We start from the raw sequence: 23,948 nt of genomic DNA, 5'->3' as shown, positions 1-23,948 counted from the left end.
CAAAGATGAAACTGTTGCTGGGTTTAGCTTTGAATTTTATAAAGTGAATAAGTGAAAAATATATATACATTCATTCCAGACTCAAATTATGAATAATTAAGTGAATATATAATTGTATCCTGTTTTATCCTCAAGCTGAACCAACAAAGACATCTTAAGCCCATGTAAAAAGGATATGTCACATTTTTTTCAAAAATTATGAATGAGTTGCCAAACATCACTGAATTTATATGCTCATGAACGAGAACAGTAATCTGTGCATAAAAATATACAGTGGAGAGTGCAGAAGCATTCAAGAGTTTAGTTTAATGTACTTATGTTTCTGAAATTTGAATTTACACGGGCATTTTCTTAGAGTTGTCTCAAATGTCTTCATCATCTGTCATTTACCTCTAATCCAAGGTTGGGGTAGGATGAGGAGTAGGTACATACTCAACACCTCTTCAATTCTGTTTTGGCTAAGTGCTTTTGTTTCAATGTATAAAGTATGACAAAGTAAAATGAATGATTTAAATACACATATTGAAGCATATATTCAAATGAACTTTGTTCCTCTCAAAGTTGTTCTCTTAGAACTTATCCTAATGATGGAGTTGTACAGGGCATGTTTAAATCTCTTCTTTTGGAGCATGATTATAAAGTAATAATTGACTGCTTTTCTGTGTTGCTCATTATATTGGCTCTGATGAATCCCTGGCATTAAAAGAATTCATTTTAATCTGGCCTTGACTACCTATTTTTGTTACTGGCTGTTCACACTCACTTATCCCTCCACTGCTTGTGCTCTAGTCATGATGAACAATCTGTGGTTCTCAGAAGCCTCTGTGCATTTGCATATGCCATTCCCTCGCCTTGGAAGATCCTCTTACTACTCAGCTCCAGATCACCTCCTTCAGAAATGCTTCCCTTATTGACCCCAACACTTCCCCCAACCCCAGACTGTTTAGCTCCCTTCTATTTAGCTGTACCTTGGAAGTACCAAGGTCACCTCAATCCACTAAATTGTTTACTGCCTTTATTTGCCCCTCGCCCTGACTAGTCTGTGAGCTCCTTGAAGGCAACATTGTCTTTTCATCTGTACCCTCAGAGCCCAACAGTCTTGACTCATAATACTACTTAATCAAGGTTTGCCCAATGGTAGTTTGTGATTAGAGTAAATAGATACAAAGGTTTGTCAAAAGATTTGTGAATAGAGACTTGAAGGAAGTGGATAACCTAAGATAACAACTTTGAAGGTAAACATTAATTTGATTGTATCCTAGTCAAGTTCAAGAATTACTGGATTATTCAATAAATGTTAGGTAAACTGTTTCACCAGTTCAGTAAAATCATAGTCTCTGTCTCATATCATAAGCATATACAGAAAATTCCAATTGGATTTAATGTTCCTATTTTTAAAAAGATGAAATTATAAATAATTATGACTACTTGTATAATTTTAGAGTGAGGAGGGCCTGTTTAAACATAACTCAAAAACCACAATGAGATATCACCTCACACCAGTAAGGATGGCCAGCATCGAAAAGACTAAGTACAACAAATGCTGGCGAGGATGTGGAGAAAGGGGAACCCTCCTACACTGCTGGTGAGAATGTAAGCTACTTCAACCATTGTGGAAAGCAATATGGAGGTTCCTCAAAAAACTAAAAATAGAAATACCATTTGACCCAGGAATCCCACTCCTTGGAATTTACCCAAAGAATACAACTTCTCAGATTCAAAAAGACATATGCACCCCTATGTTTATTGCAGCACTATTTACAATAGCCAAGATATGGAAACAACCTAAGTGTCCATCAGTAGATGAATGGATAAAGAGGTGGTACATATACACAATGGAATATTATTCAGCCATAAGAGAAAAACAAATCCTACCATTTGCAACATGGATGGAGCTAGAGGGTATTATGCTCAGTGAAATAAGCCAGGCGGGGAAAGACAAGTGCCAAATGATTTCCCTCATTTGTGGAGTATAACAACGAAGCAAAACTGAAGGAACAAAATAGCAGCAGACTTAGAGACTCCAAGAAGGGACTAGTGGTTACCAAAGGGAAGGGATGTGGGAGGGTGGGTGAGGAGGGAGGGAGAAGGGGATTGAGGAGTATTATGTTTAGTACACATGGTATGGGGGATCACTGGGATAACAGTGCAGCACAGAGAAGACAAATAGTGAATCTGTGGCATCTTACTACACTGATGGATGGTGACTACATTGGAGTATGGGTGGGGACTTGAAAATATGCGTAAATGTAGTAACTACATTGTTTTTTCATGTGAAACCTTCATAAGAGTATATATCAATAATAGCTTAATAAGAAATTTTTTTTAAAAATATCACTCAAAAGCCAGAAACCACAAAGGAAAAATTGATGGTGGCTCTGAGCTAATGTATCTTTTTCCAAATGATAGCTTCTATTTAGGGTCTGCAAACCACACTTTTGCCCCCCTCTGAATTATTTTCCAATTTTTAAGAATCTAAATATCTGCCTATTCAAGGAGATACATAAAAGAAACGAGTGATTGTAAAAATACACTGAAGATTGTCCAAAAAGTCTGGGAACACAGGGAAAACAGTGTCTTTGTCACACTTTTCCAGATTAACAGTTGGACCCATTGTTCAGAGGTACTTCACCTAAAAATTTAAGGAAAATACATTGAGTGTATTATTTGAAAACAAAACTAGTATTTTATTTGAAAGTAAGTCCTGTGTTTCTGACATTTTGGACAATCTTTGCAGTGTGGTTCTTAACTACAAAAAAAAATGGAGCAACCTAAATGTTCAATAAGGTATTGTTAGTACATAAATTATCCATAATAAAAATGATGATGTCAGAACATACTTATTGACCTGAAAAGGAGTTCATGATATTTTTAATGAAAAAAATTAGATCATAAGCAATTAGGTACATTATTCCATTTTATAGAAACATATATGTGCTATTATATTGTTATATGTGTACAAAAATCTTAAAAGGATATACATAATGAATTAATAGTGACTTTTTTTGCCTGATCTGTAGTTTTTAATGTTTTGCCTTTCCTGTAGTATTTTAATGTTTTAACGTACAGATAATTCATGAAACGGGGATAAAAAGACAAATAGTAGAATGGTTTATTCAAACCCAAAGCAACCACTGATCCAACTTAATAAATTTACTGATATGAAAAAGAAACTAAAGATTACACAATCACATAACTGTATATGATTTCAAATGATATTCTGCCACCCTGTGGGGAATACTACTCATTGCAGGACTGAAATAAGCAAAAGACGGAACTATGAAAAATCTGTAAGTGAATGTAAAATTGTTTATGGGAACATGGCCCAAGAAGTTGTTTAGCTAAAGCTCAATTTATCAGTTGATTAGTTTTGTTTTCTCTGCCAGCTATTTAACAAAAGTGTTAGACTGGGGGGAAAACAATACCAAACGCACATCTGATTACAATATACCAAGCACTGTTTTAATACACATACGTGACTTTACCTCACAAAAGTTTTCTACTTTTTCCCTATTTTATAAATGAGACACAGAGTTTAACCCCTTGACAACACTGAATAAATGTTGCCAAAGCAATGTCACCTCTGGGAGCTGCATTTGGGGTCAATTGTTAAAATTTTGAGTTTTTCAAGCCCTACCATTCCCGAATGCATTAGCTAAATAATTGACTGCTGGGCTTTTGTATGAATTGAGTGGATGAGAATTCTTAGAGGAATTACTGCGTTCTCCAAACTAATCTCAGTTCCTTTAAGTTGTAGGGCAGCATTGCTACTCAAAGTGTGGTCCACAGAACCGGGCCCTTCAGAAAACTGTTACTGGTCCATGGTGAGACAAGTCGAGAAATTAGGAGTAACAGTTCACAAATCTTTATTGCAATGTTCTGGTAATTTTATGGCTGTTGACTCTAATGATAAAACGTTTCTAGTATTTTCATTCTATCTTACCAAGCATAGTCCACAACTTATTGGAAATTTTAAAAAATAGTAGGTTGATCGTTCGTTCCCTCGTTTGAGAAGCACTGCTGAAGAGCTAGCTATTCACCATCAAGAAACCCAGGATTCTTCTCAGTTTAGCCCCCCAAATTGAGGCCTCGGGTATTTTTGTTACCCTCTTTTCATGCATTTTATAATACACAATTATTGTAATGATGAATGAAACCAACACAAAGAACGTAAAAATGGCTCTTGGAGACTCGAGGGCAGCGTCCGAAGCGGAGGGAGTGGAAGCACCTGCGGCCTCGGAAAGGCCGCGGATGAGGAGGTCGACGCGCCCCGCCAGCCACGAACACTGGCCGGCCCTCGCGCGCATGCGCGAGCCTCCGGCCCCCGCCGGCTGGAGGAAAGAGGGAAGGGACTCGGGAGTGTCAATAAAATGCCACGCCTCCGCCCCGCCCCCGCCCGCTGCCGCGCCTGGGAAACTCGGCCTGTTGTCACTTCCGCCGAGGCAGCCCTGTGCATCCGGGTCACCTGCTGCGGCTGTCTGCCGCTGTCGCTGCCGCTGTAACCGGGGTCCTGGGCCTGGGTCTCCACCGCCGTCCGAGGGGAGCGGGCTCCGCTCGGCGCTACTTTCTACGACCTGGCCGTCAGCCCCACATCGCCAACCTGGAGGGGCGAAGACGACGAGGAGGCCAAGGGTTCCTCCGGGGTGAGTGTTGCTCGGCAACGCCGGGCTCTCTGGGTCTGGGCTGGGGGCAGGCCCGGGGCGGACGTCGGAGGGTCGCGGGCCCCCGGCCGGCCCGAGGGAGGAAGCCCGGACGCTCATCCGTGTAGGGGGCGCCGCAGAACCTGCCCGGCCGGCGCTTGCGAGATCCCCGCCTAGTTTAGGCCCCCGCCCTTGGCTTGGCTCCCGTTCGTATTTGCCATCCTTGCCTCTGTACTCCGCCCCTTCCCCTTTCCCGTCTGTGATGGTTGTGCTCGGGGTGGAACCGGCCCCTCTTCGCCCCCCTGCACACACCCCGGTCTGGGTGCGGTGACTGGGCCACAACGTTGGTTTCGCGTTTATGGCAGCGTCCGTCCTGATGCAGAACAAAGAAACTTGGACGTTTGAAGTGCCTCATACCCTCGGGGAATAGACAGGGAAGATGCATTCGTAATGAGAGCTTTAATAGACTTTGCCAAGTTGCAAAAAAGCCAAGCTGCGGCCTGGATTCAGACACTGCAGTCTGTCTGCTTAAATACCTGGCAGAAATGGTTTGAATTACCTGGATGCATCTGATGCCACTGGAGATACAGATCGACCCATGTTAAATAAGAAATGTATTTGGTTTTATTAAGTTGTTTTGAAACTTCCCTTGTGTGCCTGTTCCGGGAGTTAGGGGCATAGTTTCTGTCGCGTTCATTCAGGTCGTCCTAGCACCTTCCATGTAGTTAGTTGAGTGAAGTGTGTGATTGGATTTTAATGTTGCTTTTTTTCATCATCACCTGTTTTGATAGGATCCTTTTTTTCCAAAAACTTAATAACTTTTAAAAAATTGAATGTGTTCTTTCTCTCAAATTTTATTAGAATTGCTGCAATTTGTGAAGGAATGTTCCTCAAAATTATGTACCCAGTTTAGTTACCCTGCAGACTATTTTCTTGATGAGTTTGCACATCTTAATTCTTGACATTTTACATTTTCTCTAAAGTCCCTGCTTAGTCTTCAGAATTTCCTCTGTTGCAACCTAATATTGTAGGACTCAGACAGCCAGTTGACAGATCCACTTCTGCGAACACAGAACTTGAACTAGATCACCTAAGTCAGGCTATTGTAGACTTTAGCCATTACAGGACCTTTGAGGCTAAGCAAATCTGGTATTATACAGGCTTACTCTGTATCAAGTTGCCAGGGAACTGGAGGCAGTGTGCTGTATTAGAAACAGTCTGTGTCTGGGAACCAGAATGTAGCGTCATTTGCCTCATATGATAAAATGGAGGTAACACCCATATTCTAGACCTCACAAAATTCTTGGTTGGAACATGAGATGGTTAGTGTACAAGTGGTTAATATGAAAAGCATTCTTTGGGAAAGAGTTCTCTTTTTTTACAAGGTTGGCAGCTCTAGGGGCAGATACTTTAGGCCAGCCTGTATGTTTATGAAGATCACCAAAACACCTCCGGAAAAACCTTTAGAGCAGGGTCATGTAGGCTTTTAAGAATGAAATGACACAATGAGCTACACACCTGTTACTCCATTTGGAGTGATGCTGGTAAAAGGAGCAGCAATGGAGGAAGGCATCTAAGAAATGAAGTATATCTAGCGATCTGATAAAATCACCTTGGCTGTCAGCGAATTAAAAGATGTCTTTTAAACTTACATCCTATAAAGCAGAATAGTAGTATAATATGATGGTAATGATCCAAAATTATAATTTTGTTACAACAAACATTTGTAACTCTATACTAAAGTGTTAGAGATCAGTTATTAGACTTTAATCTTTACAAAGGTCTCAGAGCTTCTCCAGTATGTTCTGCATACTGATAGTAACTCTACCTTTTATAGGTAGCATAGCTATCCTTTGCTTTGTTTTCATAATTTTGAGAGAAGTCAGCACCATTTGTAATTTCTCTTGAATTTTATGTTAAAATTTCTGATAGAGTATGTCATTTCATTCTTTTTTAAATTGAGGCATAACTGATGTATGACATACTTGTTTCAAATGTACAACATAATGATTCAATATATGTATATATTGCAAAATGATCACCACAAGTCAACATTCATCACCACATATTGTTAACAGATTTTTCTCTTGTGATGAGAACTTCAAACATTTATTCTCTTAGCAATTTTCAAATATGTACTATAGTATTATTAACTGTAGTCACCATGCCATATATTACATCCCTAGAACTTATTTTACAAGTGGAAGTTTGTACCTTTTGACTTCCCTCTTATTTCACTGCCACTGCCTGTGGCAACCAGCAGTCTGTTCTCTGTACCTATGAGCTTGGGGTTTTTTGTTTTTAAGATTCCACATACAAGTGAGATCATAATGGTATTTGTCTTTGTCTGACTGACTTATTTCACTTAACATAAAGATGTCAAGGTCCATCCATATCGTCACAAATGGCAAGATTTCATTCTTTGTTATAGCTGAGTAAATATTCCACTGTGTGTATACATCACGTTTTCTTAATCCTTTCATCCATGAATGGACACTTAAGATTGCCTCCATATCTTGGCTATTGTAAATAATGCTGCAATGAGTGTGAGGGTGCATATATTTTTTTGAGATAGTGATGTCATTTTCTTTAGGTAAATACCCAGAAGTGGAATTGCTGGATCATATGTATGGTAGTTGTATTTTTAATTTTTTGAGGAATCTCCGTAGTATTTTCCATAGGGGCCACACCAGTTTACATTACCACCAACAGCGCATGAGGATTTCCTATTTTCCACCTCCTTGCCAGTGCCTGTTATTTCTTGTATGTTTGGTAATAGCCATTCTAACAAGTGTAAGTCTCGTTGTGTCATTTCATTCTTAAAAACCTGCACAACCCTGCTCTGAAGGAAACAACACAGGCAAGCATAAGGATTTCTCTGGAGCTGTTCTGGTACTCTTCATAAACATATAGGCTGGCCTGAAGTATTTTACTGTAGCGCTGCCAGTGTTGCCAACCTAATAAAAAAAAGTCGTCATAAATGTTTAGGATGAAGCCCTTTTGTTTAAATAGAGAAATGAAAGCCTTGCCTGGGCATTTCCTTCTGCCAACTGTAATTGATTTCAGCATGGGTAGTGGTTACTAGCACCTACTCCTGTAGCAGCATTGACTACATAATAGTAAAGTTGTCCTGTAAAGTTGTTAGTTATTTAAATATATATAAATAAAGAGAGGTTGTAAGTATAATTCAGACAGTCCTAAATATGATCCTAATTTTTGCTTATATTGCTAAGCTGCATGGGGAAATCCCCTTCTTATCTTGGTTGAATTTATCACCACACCTCCCTTCTGAAGTTATGTCAGGAGATCCGTTCTCCTTGATTTTTAACCTCGCTGAGATAAGTGACTGTTTAGAATTGATTCTATGTCCTCCACCGATAACTAACATAAGTAATGATGTGCCACCACAACACGTCTGTTGAGAAATCAGGTTATTCCTGTTGCATTAAGCTATTTTAACAAGTAACATCTTAAAGTGTTATTTCCCCATTCTAATGTACCTAATCTATGAACAAAAAATGGGAAACAGCCAGTTTACTTGTGAGTCAGCACTATCCTGATTTCCTCCAAAGTGGTTGTGCTTATACTGCTCCTTTCTTGTTTGTTTCCTGTTCTTACAGCTGCTGCTGATAAAGTGCTTCCAAGAACAGTACTCTCAATTGTTTAAAATTTTTATCTACCTAGTGTACTTTTCCCCTTAAAATCCGTAATGAAATGGTCAAAACTGAATCAAACTTAATTTTTCCTGCTAGGTTTTGTTTAACTAGCTTAATTCATTGTCCTCAAACTAAATATCCATGTCCACATACTGTGGTGTAATAACATCACATGATTCAATATGATATTAAAGTAAAAATTGAGTGAATTAAGCTAGAGAGCCAAAGGACTTGGGTAGGCCGTCTGTGTTTAAAGGAGCTATTTTTCAATTGATAGACTTACTCAAGTGGTAAAGCAGCTAAATGACATGGTTTGTCTTCTAGAATTTTACCAGATATACATTTTTTCTTACAGATAAGCAATAATTTTACCAAGAGAAGTTAATATTGCATGCATATAGGTTGCCCCAAATATTTTCATTATACTTTTTGGGGATAAAACTAACAGGAAGTCCATTTATGTAGCTTAATAAGAAAAATAAGCCTTAAGAGGTTGAGTGAAACAAAGGTTTGCTATCTAGTGTCATACTGTACAATTAAATATTGATTTGTTTAACTGATGTTTACAGGCCTGTAATGTCCCAAGCCCTGTGTGAGATGTTGGCAATAGAATAGTAGCAACTTTCAGTCACTGCTTCTATTTTTTTAATTTTAAATACTTTCTGAGAATGTAGGATATTTGAAAAAGACACCCAGAACATCCTGGGTTTCTACAACACTCAGTATAAAGGTGAGACAAAATAATGGAAAGCTTTTCTGATTATTGAATTTAGGAAAATATGTTAGTTCACTTTAGAGTGAATAGCAAAGACTTGAGAAAACACCAAGGTATGGTGAATTAAAAAATTTGAAACAGATTTAGTTCTCAACCTGCAATAGCAGAATGTATCAGTTTCACATGAGCATCAATTCTAGAGTAATAAGGAATCAGCAGCTGGGTTTGTTGGCCATAATTTTGGGATCTTTTCTACTAGTTCTGTGTTCTAAATAGAAGATGTTTGTCAAGGTAAGTATCTCCTTTTTTTTTTTCCACTCTATAGAGAGGAAGAGTTGCTGCCAGAGAAGAGTCTGTGGAGTGATCACTGAAGATGTTTGTTAATTACTTAAAAATATAGACTATGTATTAGAAACAGAGGTGTTAAATAAGTCAAGATTATTGTATTTTAAGTGTGTTTTCCATTAATTTCTCTACATTGTCTAGCTTGTGTTTTTCCAGATAATTAAAAATACCTTACTCCTACATACCAATTAACTGACTTTTCAAAGCAAACATGTTTGTGAGGAAAAGACAGCATTTGCCATTTATTCTGTGCTTATGTAAGTGGGTGCTCATAAGTTTAAACCTTTTGAGAATGTTTGAAACCTTTTGGGTATAAGAGAATACAAACTGGGAAGAGAGCTTTCCAGTTTGGGGAGAGATACGAATTTAGTTTACCTTGTGAAATCTAATAAATTTGAAAAGTTCCAATGTGATTTTGTTGTTCTAGAACATTAATGCTTTTTTTGTACAACTTAGTGCATCTTTTGAATATAATAACATAGCAGATAAGGCAACCATAAAACAAGACCATGTCTTTAGAAGACTAGCTGAAGTAAATGTGAATGACTGATACCATTTGTTTGATTTAATAAGTATTTCCAAAACTTATACATGCAGGATTTTAAAATCAAATAGTTGAGAAGGATTTAATGTGAAAAGCATTAGTCATTCTCCCCATCCCACCCTCTTTCTTCTTCTACTGGGGTCAACAACTTGTAACTTTTAGATTTTAATGCATCCAGTGACATCTAGTGATACTTTCTTAAGAAATATGTTTTAACTGCTTTTCAAAAAAATAACGTAAGTCGTCTATTAACTTACTGTAATGTAAGCAAGCTAAATATTCATTTATACCTCTTGCCCCCTAAAGTTGTCACAATTTTTGTTACATTGTTAACAGGTTGATTTTTCATGACTTCTTAAAAAGTATTTTAAAAAAAACCTCTCTTTCTTATCCCATCAACCAAACCGATTTCTAGATTCTTCATTTTCTAAAATGAGGATATTGTCATCCACACCCTTCCTTGGAACAACTGAAATTTATAGCCTAAGTTAAAACATGTAGTTTCATTAATAGAAGTATTCACTAAGGTCAGTGTCTGAACACTTAATGCTGAACTTTATGAGGAAAGCCTGATATAGATATGAAGTAAATCAAAGTAGCATAATTCATTTACTGGACAATTGCTGTATAGCCTTTTTTAAATGGCTTAGGAATTGTGGCTCTGAAACTGTAGAGAAGGAAACAAAAGTACACCATTTGCCTGTGCTGAAGCTTGATAGTATAAATACTATTTACTAGTCAATTTCTAGGATCAACCTCTGTCCAGAGGACAGAATATTTAATTATGGGTCTAGAGTAGAGAATATATTTATTTGCTTGTATTCCTAATATACACCCCTCCCAAATTGTTCTACATAATTAGCAATAACAAATTTAAAATCACAACTTGGGAAACACAAGCATATATGCAAATAAAAACATACTTTCAATTGCAAAATACCCTTCCTACAAATAGTACTTAACTTTACTGAGAATGTATGTATAGTTTACCTTTGAATAACACAGGGTTTACAGGTGCCTGACCCCTGTGCAGTCAAAACCTGCATATAACTTTTCACTTCCCAAAAACTTAACTACTAATAGTCTACTGTTAACTGGAAGCCATACCTGTAACATAAACAGTAGATTAAAGCATTTTGTATATTGTATGTTTTATATATTGTCTCCCTATAATAAAGTAAGTTAGAGGAAAGAAAATGTTAAAATCATAAAACAAAACATTTATTGTACTGTATTGAAAACAAATCTGCTTATAAGTGAACCCACACAGTTCAAACCTATGTTGTTCAAGAGTCAACTGTACTGTTTTTTTTTACAATTCTTTAAAAAAAAAGTGGTAGTTGCAACTCAGTAAACTGATTTCATGACCAGTGTGGAGGTGTGAACTAAGGTATAAGATCAGTACCTTTCAGCAGATAAGAAGTAACATAGAAAGTAAGTTGTTATAAATTTTTCTCTTTACATAGGACATTGGCTCTTTGGATTATCAGCAGTTGGTAGTTGACATTGAGTCTAAACTGAGGATGGAAGGTGTGGAACTTAAGGAAGAATGGCAAGATGAAGATTTTCCAATGTGAGCAATACTTTTAAATGAAAACAAATTTAAAACAAAACATCAAAATTTCTTTATCAAGGTGTCACTTATTATATTGGGCTTTTTAAAAGAACCCAGTATTGCAAGGTATTCATTTGATACTAGGATATCAAAGTTCCTTTCCAACAGCTAGACTAATTATCTTGTATCTTACTCTCCAACCAAATATATGCTTGATCTTCTGTAATCTTTCATTTTGATTTGAACATTTAAGTTTCACAATTTTTGCTGTTACAGTGTTTTAATGTGCTATTTCTTAAAACTAGAGTCTGAGGGGTTCCTGGGAGAAAGGGACCTTTATGTGTAAAGATTGTTAAAATTTTGTGCTTTTAAGAAAAAAATCTTATTGAATGAATAAGCAAGGATTTCTAGATCATCTGGCCAGCTACCCTGACATATTTGCATATATATTTACAATTTTGTTGGCATAGTTGACTTAAGAAAAAGAGCAAAGGCGGGACTTGTATTTAAATGATGCTCCCATGCTACCATGGTCAGAAGACCATCAGAGTGCTCAGGAATGCCCCTCAGCACCTGGAATGTGGACAGCTGGTGAGAGTACTGAGTCATTGCATAGCACATGATGATAATAGTAATACAGAAATGCTGAGGTCCAAAGAATTTTAGTCATCATAACTATATTACCATTGTGAGGGATAATTTACCTTCCTTATACACCACATTAAATTTGTGCATTTTAATTATGTTTGCTTTGTAGGTTGTTTATAGTTTCTATATTTGTTTTCTACTTGTACTTAACAGCATTTACATAAGGAATTTTTATTTGCTTTTAGTTGTTACTTATAAGAATATGTAAATCAACTCTGATAGCCTGAAAATTTTTTCTTTAAAAATGGCTTATAAATTAGTAAAGCTTCAGAAACACTGCTTTATTCAGTTCCACATAACTGTTTCTATAAGCTATTTTTAATAGATATTTGAACATCAAAAAACTTTTTTTTTAAATTTCTGGGTTAAAAAGTATGTCTATATCTTTTAGACCTTTACCAGAAGATGATAGTATTGAAGCAGATATATTAGCTGTAACTGGACCAGAGAGCCAGCCTGGTAAGAATTTGACACTTTTAGTTTTGTTGAAATAATAGACTTTGTACTATTTTTTAACATATTTCTTTTCAAGGAAAAAAATAATACTGTTTTCATTCCATTGTAGGGAGCCAAAGGGTAAGTTGAATGTTTAGGAAAGCATTTTTTGAAATGCTTTGGAAATTTTTGGAAATGTAACTTTCCGAAAATATACCATTAGTTTTTGCAAGTTTCTGTAATAAAAGGCCAGAGAGGAGATCATTTTTAGTAGTAAGAGGTGACTATAAGGTCTACCTCTAATTATTAAAAAAGACATATTCTTTCTGGGATACATCATCTTGCCATGAAGTAGAAGCAATGGTGATTAGAATCAAAAGTTTCTAAATTAGTGCTTTGGGTTATGTTTAATTAATGTTACTTTTCTCAAGAGTAAAATGGTTAAACTTTTTTTTAAATTCAACCTGAGCATCTAAGCATTCCTTCAGTATATCTTTCACTTTGTTCACTCATTCCAGGCTCACTAGAAGTTAATGGAAATAAAGTAAGAAAGAAACTAATGGCTCCAGACATTAGCCTGACCCTGGATCCTAGTGATGGCTCTGTGTTGTCAGATGATTTGGATGAAAGTGGGGAGATTGACCTAGATGGCTTAGACACACCGTCAGAGAACAGTAATGAGTTTGAATGGGAAGGTAAAAGTTCATTGTGTTTATCTGACCTTTATTAATGAATGTTTGTCTTTATATACATACATGTTTTTACAGTGACATTCTCATATTAGGATAATTGAAAAAACTTAAAACTTATCATGAAACCAATTAAAATCAGTAATTAAGGGATGTTGAAATATGTTATTCTTTCTAAAGTTTAGATATTTGTTACTCAGATATGAAATTCTGGTAACACTAAATATTCTCATGGCTTTCAAAATTGTTTATAGTAGATTACACAGGTGGTTTTATTTTCTTAATTGCCTAATACTCTTAAATATGTCCTTTCATATTGCTTCCAAAATACTACTTGATAGTTATGGCATGTTCTTTTATTCAATTCAGTCAATCAGCTAAGAAAAAAAAGCTTTGAAAAGACATATAGTTTAGGGAATGTGCTAAAAGTAGTTAAGGGTTTGCAGAGAGGGAGTTCTGGAGGTAGGGTTTTTTTTGGTATCATTAGTATACAATTACATGAGCAACATTGTGGTTACTACATTGGAGGGAGGTGTTTTAGGGTGATTTTTTTAAGTAGGTTTGCCTGAAAGTGCTGCACTTTGTAAACAACCAACTTGAATTAATGTATACTCTTAACCCCAAACCTTATATTCCTTATCATTAGTTGTTTGGAATTCACAGGAATTGGCATATGTTTTGCTTTGCATACTTTCTTTACTTAGATAGTTGCTGTCAACAGTATCTTTATATAGTTGTTAATAAGTTATATGTGTGTGTGTGTGTGTGTATATACATATATATATATATATATGTATATACACATATATATGTATGCATATATTCCCATCTTTAAAGTGATTTTTAATTCAAAGCAGTGTTTAGCATTAGTTATCTTTCCTGCAGTAAAGACTAAGGTCCTTAATATGCTGTATCTTCTGTTCATTTCCTTTTTCCCATTTTACCAGTTCAGTAAGCAGTCCAGTAATGAGCAATATTTTATAAAGATACTGAAATAGTTTTCTGCCTATGTGTTTTGTCTCTCCTTTCTTTAATGCTGCTGTAGTCATTTCCTGGAAGGATATTTTCCGTTAACAGCTTTGTCTTGGAAACAACTAACATGCAGTAGGTTTCCCCTCCCCCCATCTTTTGGTAAGACTATGATACTAAAATTTTGAAAATCATTATTTCTTAAAAATCAGCTAAAATGCGATCTTGAAATATAAATTACACCTAATCATTGGTGCTTATGCTTTGGTTAATGACAAGTTAAAATAGACTTTTGCATGTACACTTCAGAATATTATTAATAAGTTCCTGCTTTATAAAACTGATCAAATGAGGAATAATCATTGACTCGTTAACCACTTTCTATCTGGTATTATAATGTTTGGGGAATAATTTATGTGCTCAACAACAACAAAAAGCAATTGGCTCCCAGATACTTATTATTTAGCCTATGGTGGTAAAAATGTTGTTAAAAAAAACCTGGAAAGGCATTGTAGAGCCAATATAGTAAGATTTTGATGGCTGTATGTAGTATCTTTTCTGGATACAGGGATGTACATTGCACTATAATTAGATGCTATTTGAACTAGGCAGTGCAATCAAAATTAAAGAACCGTGATTTCCAAAAACATAAAATGCCTTAATATCAAGAGCAAGCCTTTTCTTCTACTATAGAAGAAATATTTAAAATCCACAGAAGATACAATAAAAAAATTCTCTAAACAATCTAATTAGATGGTAAAGTGGTTAACATGTAATTTGATTTTTATTGTATAAATAACAGTTTGATTCAAAAACCTCTTATTTTCACAGATGATCTTCCAAAACCCAAAACTACTGAAATTATTAGAAAAGGTTCAATTACTGAATACACAGCAGCAGAGGAAAAAGAAGATGGACGACGCTGGCGAATGTTCAGAATTGGAGAACAAGACCACAGGGTTGATATGAAAGCAATTGAACCATATAAAAAAGTTATCAGCCATGGAGGTAAGAGTTACTGAGGATTGTTCAGATTTTTTAATGCAATATCTGAAACCATTTACTTAAAGAAACTCTCCCTTGAGATACTACATAATTTGGAAAGTATGTTAATTAGGTTATTTTAGAAACATAACAGGTTTGAAGTAAAAGGATGAACTCAGCATTTAAAAAGTCATTCATACGTGCATACATTATGTTCAAAAGGTACAAGAAGGTGCAGTGAAAACTATCTCCTTGCCCCTATCCCTTAGCCTCCTAAAACTAGGACTTTACTTTGTCCCCTTTTTATCCATTTATAGTTTATATAAGTAAAATGATCTAATCCCTTTTTTTAATCTATCTTTAAAATCTCTATCTGCTTTTTTGTAGCCATTTGCAAATTTCTTTCTTTTCCAGCTTCATTGAGATATAATTTATATATAATATTGTGTAGGTTTAATGTGGTAAAATATGTTGATCTGTTATGTTATATATTGCAAAGTGATTACCATTATACTGCTAGCTAATACCTGCATTATGCCACATAATTACCATTCCTTTTTTGTGGTAAGAACATTTAAAATCTACTGTTAGTAACTTTTCAAGTATGTAATACAGCATTATTAACTATAATCACCATGTTGTATTCCCAGAATTTATTCACCTTGTAACTGGAAGTTTGTACCAGACCTTGGTAACCACCATTCTAGTCTCTGTTTCTATGAGTTTAACTTTTATAGCTCCCACATAAAAGTGATATCATATAGTATTTATCTTTCTTCTGACTTAATTTCACTTAGAAATGCTCTAATCTTAAGTGTATGGCTCAGTGAATTTTGACAAGTGTCCGTATAAATATATATATATATACCCATGTATTCTACACTACTAGACACAGCATGTTTTCACTGCCCCCCTCAAATTCTCCAGTACTCCCTCTCAGTGGATACCCCCTCTCCAGTACTTCTATTCTAATGTCTACTCCCATGATCAGTTTTACCTGTTAACAGGATTTCATGTAACCAGAGTCATAGTACACAGACTTACCTACTTCCTTTTGCTCAGCTTAATGTTTTTGAGATTAATTCATGTTGTTGTATGTATCTGTAGTTTATTCCCTTTGTTGCTGAGAGGTATTCCATTGCATGGATAAACCATAATTTGCTTATCCATTCTTCTTTTGATGGAGATGTGAACTGTTTCAAGTTTGGGCTAGTATGATTAAAACTGCCATGTACATTCTTCTACAAGTCTTTGTCGATATAAGAACTGGCTTTTTAAAAGGTGGCTCTTAACTTACCTTAAACCCTGAACAAATCACTTAGCTTTACCACAAAGCAGAGAACTAACTCATTTCACATTTTTATGGAGCAGCTACAATGTGATTTATCCCTTTCCCTAAGAAATTTACAAATCTTATAGGAAAAGCTATGAAGTGCAATTATATCAGTCTGTGCTGTGTATAGAAGCTTATCCAGGCACTATATAAATAGTACCAGAATATTAATGACAGTCAAAGCGCAACTTACTCTGTAGAGCACGTTATATTACCTGAAATCCTTCTAACACAGGACAGGAGACCAGTTTGGCCAAGCAGATTGGTTTTTTTTCCATGTACAGTCATTTCCACTTACTTTACTCTCTGTCAAATGCCTTCACTGCTTATTGCTATAGTCTTAATTCATCTGAAAGCAAATCACTTGAATATTTGCAGTTACATTATTCCACCTAATTTAATCTTATTCAGATGAAGAAAACAGGATAAACTGGATCAGGAAGTCCACAGGCACCCATTAATTCAGCTAGTTCATAGGAAGCAAGTTGTGAAACCTGCCTCATGGTTTAAACCTAATGTCTCTCAGGAATAACACTTTTTCTTAGGGAAATATAATTAGGGCCATTTTAGTCTATGGAATTATCACAGTATGTTCTGTGACTCAGGTATTAAGAAAAATAGTAAAAATTTTAATGTACCTAAAATAGTTCAAACCTTTTCAGTGCATGTTTATAAATAATAGAAATGAAAAGTTAAAGCAAAATGGTTTTTTACTGGATACAGCTTAATATCTAGAGATTATAACTGAAGCACACATTTTAGCACTGTTTTTCTTCACTTAAAATTAATGTCAGAAATGTAATCTTTTCTTAGTTTTTAGTACTGTAGTATCTACCAAATGTAGGCATTTTGAATGTAAAACTTTTTTAAAAAGCACCCACTTTAACTATAAATTGCACAGGAATATTTTTATTGTAGAGGTTGTATCTGCTTTAATTATATAACTGTATTTGTCTACTTGCTAAAATAAGGCCAGCTTTCAGTTTAAGTGGCTTTCTGGTTTTTATGCCCACCATTTACTCTTCAAAATTTATTATTCTCTTTTTGAGAAGAGAGGATTTAAAGATCTCTATATAAGGCAAATAAAGCTTAAAATAATACTCTGATCAGAAATTTGTAGAAGATAAACCACTATAATCTATCAACCATACAGATGTCCTTTGAAAAATCTTCAGAGTAAAATGCTGGTGATTTTGTCTTTGGTTTCCTTTTCAGGATATTATGGGGATGGATTAAATGCCATTGTTGTGTTTGCTGTCTGTTTTATGCCTGAAAGTGGTCAACCTAACTATAGATACCTGATGGACAATCTCTTTAAGTAAGTATATCTTCACAAAAAGGTTTGGACAGAATTCTGAGTTAATTAGATCTCTAATTTAAGGAAGTACACTTTAGTTGGGTAAAAATGATAAATATCCCAGTTCTGGGTCTCTTAGTCCTTACTATTTGGCATTATGAAACTATCCCATTTTTCCACTCAACAGAAAAATTGTCATTTTAAAAATGAAAGGGATATTTCAGATTATCTGTTCCAATTTCTTTATTTTACATTTGAGAACACATTAAATGTAAAGAGTGACTGTATCTCAAAATCATATGGCAAAGTCACATTTGCTCCCAAGAAGCCAAATATAACTGAGCTGATTCAGTTCTGTTGTATTTCCATGGTCATTAACTTAGTGCAGCTTTTTAAAACTTTATTGTGGAAAATTTCAAACATACACAAAGGTAGAAGTAAGCTGAATCTTTATGTACCAATCACCCACTTCCACAATTATTGATTTGTACTTCATTCCCACAATTTATATCCCTCTTCAATTTATTTTGAAGCAAATCCCAGGCATCATGTATCATTTCTTCTAGAAACATTTCACCAAGTATTTCTAAAAGATAGGCACTCTTTTTTCTTTAAATAATCATAATACCAACTAATGCAGTTTTAAAATGTTAATTGCTCTCACTGAAGGAGAGAGAAGGGAGTTGCATGCTTTGGATAACCTAGTTTTGTTCTGCAAAGTGATATTTAGTACTTAAACTTAATTTGTTTTTACAGGTATGTTATTGGCACTTTGGAACTATTAGTAGCAGAAAACTACATGATAGTTTATTTAAATGGTGCAACAACTCGAAGAAAAATGCCTAGTCTGGGATGGCTCAGGAAATGCTATCAGCAAATTGATAGAAGGTATTGTAAGTACAAGTTGAAAGCTAGGCTGAATAATTTTTACAGTGACATTATAAATCAAGTTTTATTTTCTATTGCCGCTTTTAAAGGCACCATGTGTCCACTTAAATTATGTTAATTTTGTAACAAATTTCTATTTTCTCAAGACTATTTTAAATGTCATGAAGGAAGTCAGCTTTGATATTTTTATAAAAAATAACTTCAATTCCTTAAACAAGCTTATAAAATGGCTTTTTTCCTTACTTGCACATTTTCTTATAATTTACATTTTAGGAAAGGATGGAGGGCTTATTACATTTCCTGTTTTATTACATTCTGAATTTTGCCTTGTTTATAATGCTTAGCATATTTTATATTTCTTAAGATGCTTAGGTCATCTTTCTTTGGAATAAGCTCTAGAAGTGTATTCTCCTGGGAGGTAGTAGTCATCCATGCTAATGGAAGGAACTTTAAACTTACAGTTGGTCTGGCTTGACTATAGATAATTTGAACTAGTTTAATCAACTCAGACCCATTAATAGGTTTTTCATTCATACCTAAACATGACACTGAGTAGTTCTTATGATTTAAAAATAAAATCCTTAATCACTTTATTAATTGTAAAATATGTATGATAAAACAGCAGCTTTTATTTAGTCATTGTAAGTTATGTAGGATGATGCCTTTAATTTTTATTTAAAATTTTAGACTGTAGGAATGCATTAGATCTGATTTCTGTTGCCTGATCCTGTGGTGATCTCCATGGCTACTCTTCTGCCTGCGCGGTGCCTTTCATCATAATGAAGAAATTAGTATCAAAATGAAAATAGTTTACTTCTATATTCAGTATTATCCTCTACTGTTGGTTGACAGGGTCCTGAAGACAACTGAATGTATGCCATCACACGTTTAATAACAGGTTATACAGTGACATAAATTTAACCAAATGAATAAAGTTCATTTCATAGCAGTATGAGGGACCATTGGAATTCAAAAATGCATATTCTTGTCTATAGGAATATCACATCCAAGTGAGAACTCTTGGATAAGAGTTTTTCATTTAGTTTTTTGCTTAACCATGCACATACTTATTGATGCCTTAACTTCTAACATTAGAATTTGTAGAGCTTTTTAATGTTTTTTTTTTTAAACTCCAGGTTACGGAAAAATCTAAAATCTCTAATCATTGTACATCCCTCATGGTTTATCAGAACACTTCTGGCTGTTACAAGACCCTTTATTAGGTAATTTTTTGAGAGCCATTGACTTCTAAGAAAACAAAAATACAAACTCCTTGTTTGAATTTCTTGTCAGTTCTGTTGGTCACAAACATTAAGGTAATTATTTTTATTTTCTTCCATAGCTCAAAATTCAGCCAAAAAATTAGATACGTCTTTAACTTGGCAGAACTAGCAGAACTTGTCCCTATGGAATATGTTGGCATACCAGAATGCATAAAACAGTATGTTTTGTTTTATTTCTTTAATTATATTGGATCTTTATATTTTGATGTGCAAGAGGTAAATATTTTTCAATACTTAATCTTTCTCAACTCATACGTTATAAATATTTTGTAACTTGTTTTTGTAACAAAAACAAAGGGGAAGAAGCCATTTTCCAACACTTTCCCCATTAATCACCATTTTCATGAGGCTCGCAGTTGAAGGAATAAAGGAATTATTTCTAGTTGTTTCATTTATATTGTTGAAGACTTGTTGCAATTTAAGATAATTTCACGGTTGGTATATACTAATAAACATTCTCCAAACTTAAACATGCTGCTCTCCAAATTTGAGTAAGCTCATCATGACATCAGATAGTCATATTACTAGAAAAATAAAATACTATTTATAGCAGCCTAATCTTAATACTTTCCAGTGACTGGAATTTGTTGTGTTTATCAAATTTACTTACTTCCATTGAAGGACTTGGTAGAAGGGTATTAACAAATACTTGAATATTATAGTGCTGTAATACAGAAAAAAAGTTTCTTTGTTAATCTGAGGTTTTCGTCTGTTTAATGTGTCAAAGCCAGATTTCTTAAGTTGGTTTTGACTTGCTACATAGTGTATTAAATAGTTTTGATTTGCCTACAGACTTTATGAGTTTATTTTTAGTGCCTTTTTTCAAGTTTTTGTTCATCTTCATAACATCTATATTTACTGAAATAACTCTTCCCTACCAAGGTATGAAGAAGAAAAGTTAAAAAAGAAACAAAAAAGGTATATGCACACCTTGACTGGGTTGCATCTAGACTAGTCCATTTGCATTGCACAGACTAACTCTTCCTTATTGGTTGGTTAGCTTGTAGACAAAGATAATAGCATTTGTAAATATAAATATACCCCAGAATCCAAATACAGAGTGAGTCCAAAGTTCCTGATGCTGAATATGGCCTGGATTCACCCTGTTTCATCACCATGTATAATGCTAATTAGGAATTAACAGCCACAGCCGCTCCTCCCTCCTTTCTGATATAAAAAACAACCGATGGTTAAAACCAGAGAAATTACTAAAAATGCTATTTGAAAAACCATTTACGTTTAAGACTTTGTTTCACCACATTCTTTATTAAAGCTCTAACTTGTGCTTTTGAAATATTTATGCACTTTTTTAAGAAATCAATTAATTTCCCTGGGGTTGATTATATTTGCAGTGCACATATTCTTTGGCTAACCAACATTGATTTCCTTATTTGCTTAAATGGCCTGCTAACCAGTCAAATTCTACATGTGGAAAAATACCTAAAAGTTCAATGTACTATTTAATAATTAAACACTGCTTTCCATCTTAAATTTAATTTTAAATACTTCTGCTTTGAGCATAACAAACTATTACCTATTAATGTCTTGGCATAGAAGATGAAAGGCAAGGGTATAAAATAGTTACCATTTCATATAGTAATTTAGAAAAGCATGGGATTTAGATCTAACTTATTAATACATTTTAAAAATATTGACAAATGAGCAAAAACAGTTTATTAAAGTCTGAAGAATTAGGGTGAAAGGTTTATGTGCAGTTACCAATTTTGACCATTCTAAGGAGCAAATTGTAAGGTACTGAATTTGGAACATTCTTAACTGTGAAAAGACATTTTGGCTCTGTTAATGATCAAGAATTCAGTTGACCGCGTGATAGAATCATAGCTTTACATTTCTGTATTGCACTTTACAGTTTAACAAACATTTTTACATGGATGTGGACAGTGATTTTAACTCTTGCTAATTTCTCATTCCTTTGTCACCATTGGTGTGCATTTGCCAGACAACTGTCTGAAATTAAAAATATGTGTAATTATAGAATATTTTGAAGCCAGCTGCTTCATGGATTTCAGAATGCCTTTACTGATAAAATTGTGCCTTTTAACAAAGTTCTTAGTGTTTAATTACCTGTTAAGTAATTTAGGCATCAAAAAAGTAGAACTGTACTTTTCATTTAAATGTAGTGTTTGCAACCTACCACAACTGTTTTATCTTGGTTTTTTTCCTAATTTTTGTTCACTTTTGTTTTACCTTGAGTAGATCATTATGTATTTCTCCGAGGCACTTCTTAATTTTTGTACAAAGTTTCTTTAGCCTTAAAAAAAGAAATTTTTTTGATAGCTTTAAAATGAAAGCATTATGTTTTAAAAATAGAGGGACATGTTTTTCAAACCAAAAGTTAACAAAGGCTGCATGTAGAGGAGCTTACTTAAAGTGAAGTCTCTATAATGAGCACTGGTCATAAGGAGGACACGGAACTGTCGGAAGTATAGCATTTTTAAATATTTTAGGTGTTTCTTTCAAACAAGTCAGTTCAAGTGTGGCTAGGCAGATAAGGATTGTTAAAATGTTTGCAGTTTAAAAATGAAGTAATTGTGTAATTCGTTGATAAGGATATTTCAGATCTTGGAAAGATTGGATGTATATTGCATGCCTTGTCAAGAATATCTACCTTTCAGATTTTTTTATACCAATATAAGAAATATTTTAAATGTTGTTAATCAGGCTTTACCACAGGCCAGAGCTTTTAGGTTTGATTTACTAATGTTTAGGCGATCATAGTATCTTCATACCAAATTGTTTTAAGTACCCTCCATCAGTAATTCAAATTACTACAAATATAATAGTAATAGACTGTATTATCTTTGACGAGTTTTCTGTAATTGTGATAATTACATAATTCTTTAATTCCCTCTTGCCCAAATTTTAATATGATCTCTGTACAACCCACTACTAATCCAGTTGCATTTTTAATCCACATCTAGATATTCCTGATTACTAAGTTCTGTGGTTTCTTACTGTCAAAGTAAGTGAAGGGCATTCACATACTAAGTGTACCAGTACATTTTGGAGAATAATATGGTTTTAGTAAATTTTTATCACTGAATTTAAAAAATACTAATTGATCAATTGGGGCATTATTGGCATTTTAATATTTCAGCTAACAAAAATCATTTTTAAGGGAGTTCTTCCTGTCAGCTCCTCTCTTATCACTTAGAGCCCTGCCCCAGCCATGCTGCAGTTCAACATTTTTGTATGCCTGTTGTAATTTGAACTTTTTGTAAAATTTATGTGTGCATTCATATGTAAAGTATACAGTCATATTTCTTGCCAGTGTCCTCTTGTCTTTAAAATTTATCTTTTCTGGTTGGGAAAATGTTTGGTAATCTTTTTACTGTGCTTCTTTGCAAAGCTTTGTTTTTAACAATAATACGCTATCCTAAAAGTAGTCATTATTTTTAGAAAGAAAATGGTGCAGTTGCTAGTGTCTTATTTTCTATGTTGTTTTTCATTAAACAGAGTTGATCAAGAGCTTAATGGGAAACAAGATGAACCAAAAAGTGAACAGTAAGTTTGGCATCTAGTCCAAACAAGACTGAAGAATGTGCTGATGAAGCAGTGCTCTTTTTTGCATTTGTATTGCATTATTGGCTCTGATTTTTATGTAACCTGTTACAAAATTGATTTGGCATTTTCTTAATGGACTTTTGTATAAGGGACTGTTCACTGCTGTATTGGTTTTCAAAACTCATGAATTTAGCTCTTACTAGCTAATTATATTGTAATCATTTTATATTTTATATTGCTAAATAGAGAACCATACTTTATATAAAACAGTTTTTGCATTTGTTTATTGAATGATGCATCTTCAGTAAAATATTTATATACCTAAATGGTAAAGGAAAGAGATAATATATATTTTTATGTTTTTGAGCAATATTGTTTAATGTATACCTACCTGTCTTGTGGAAGAATATGCAGGTAAATAAGACCATGATTTTGTAAAGTG

At 34.4% G+C, this 23,948-nt stretch overlaps 1 protein-coding gene across 3 annotated transcripts; it reads left to right on the top strand.

Annotated features, from left to right (window-relative positions):
• Window positions 1-4,442: 4,442 nt before the first annotated feature.
• Window positions 4,443-23,948, top strand: BNIP2 (BCL2 interacting protein 2). 3 transcript variants are annotated; one of them, XM_073211931.1, is made up of 12 exons: window positions 4,443-4,643; window positions 11,367-11,473; window positions 12,495-12,562; window positions 13,057-13,233; window positions 15,028-15,204; window positions 17,729-17,831; window positions 18,567-18,698; window positions 19,835-19,921; window positions 20,041-20,139; window positions 20,864-20,899; window positions 22,924-22,964; window positions 23,459-23,948. In XM_073211931.1, exons 2-11 carry the CDS (start codon window positions 11,424-11,426, stop codon window positions 22,931-22,933), a joined length of 939 nt encoding a protein of 312 aa, XP_073068032.1. In that variant the 5' UTR covers window positions 4,443-4,643; window positions 11,367-11,423; the 3' UTR covers window positions 22,934-22,964; window positions 23,459-23,948. The 3 variants fall into 3 exon arrangements, with proteins under 3 accessions (XP_073068032.1, XP_017523897.1, XP_017523906.1); XM_017668408.3 differs by lacking the exon at window positions 22,924-22,964; XM_017668417.3 differs by lacking the exons at window positions 20,864-20,899; window positions 22,924-22,964.

The sequence above is a fragment of the Manis javanica genome, chromosome 8 (assembly GCF_040802235.1).
Source record: "Manis javanica isolate MJ-LG chromosome 8, MJ_LKY, whole genome shotgun sequence".
Classification (NCBI taxonomy): Eukaryota; Metazoa; Chordata; class Mammalia; order Pholidota; family Manidae; genus Manis; species Manis javanica.
Note: the sequence above shows the minus strand (reverse complement) of the source record. Positions and strands in the feature narration are given on the sequence as shown.

What these genes read in the sequence shown, in the direction of transcription:
- BNIP2 (XM_017668408.3), top strand. Translation starts at nt 11,424, where the DNA reads ATGGAAGGTGTGGAACTTAAGGAAGAATGGCAAGATGAAGATTTTCCA. An exon ending in TGGACCAGAGAGCCAGCCTG is followed by an intron (nt 12,563 to 13,056) that starts GTAAGAATTTGA and finishes CACTCATTCCAG; the next exon opens with GCTCACTAGAAGTTAATGGA. An exon ending in ATACCAGAATGCATAAAACA is followed by an intron (nt 20,140 to 20,863) that starts GTATGTTTTGTT and finishes TTCCCTACCAAG; the next exon opens with GTATGAAGAAGAAAAGTTAA.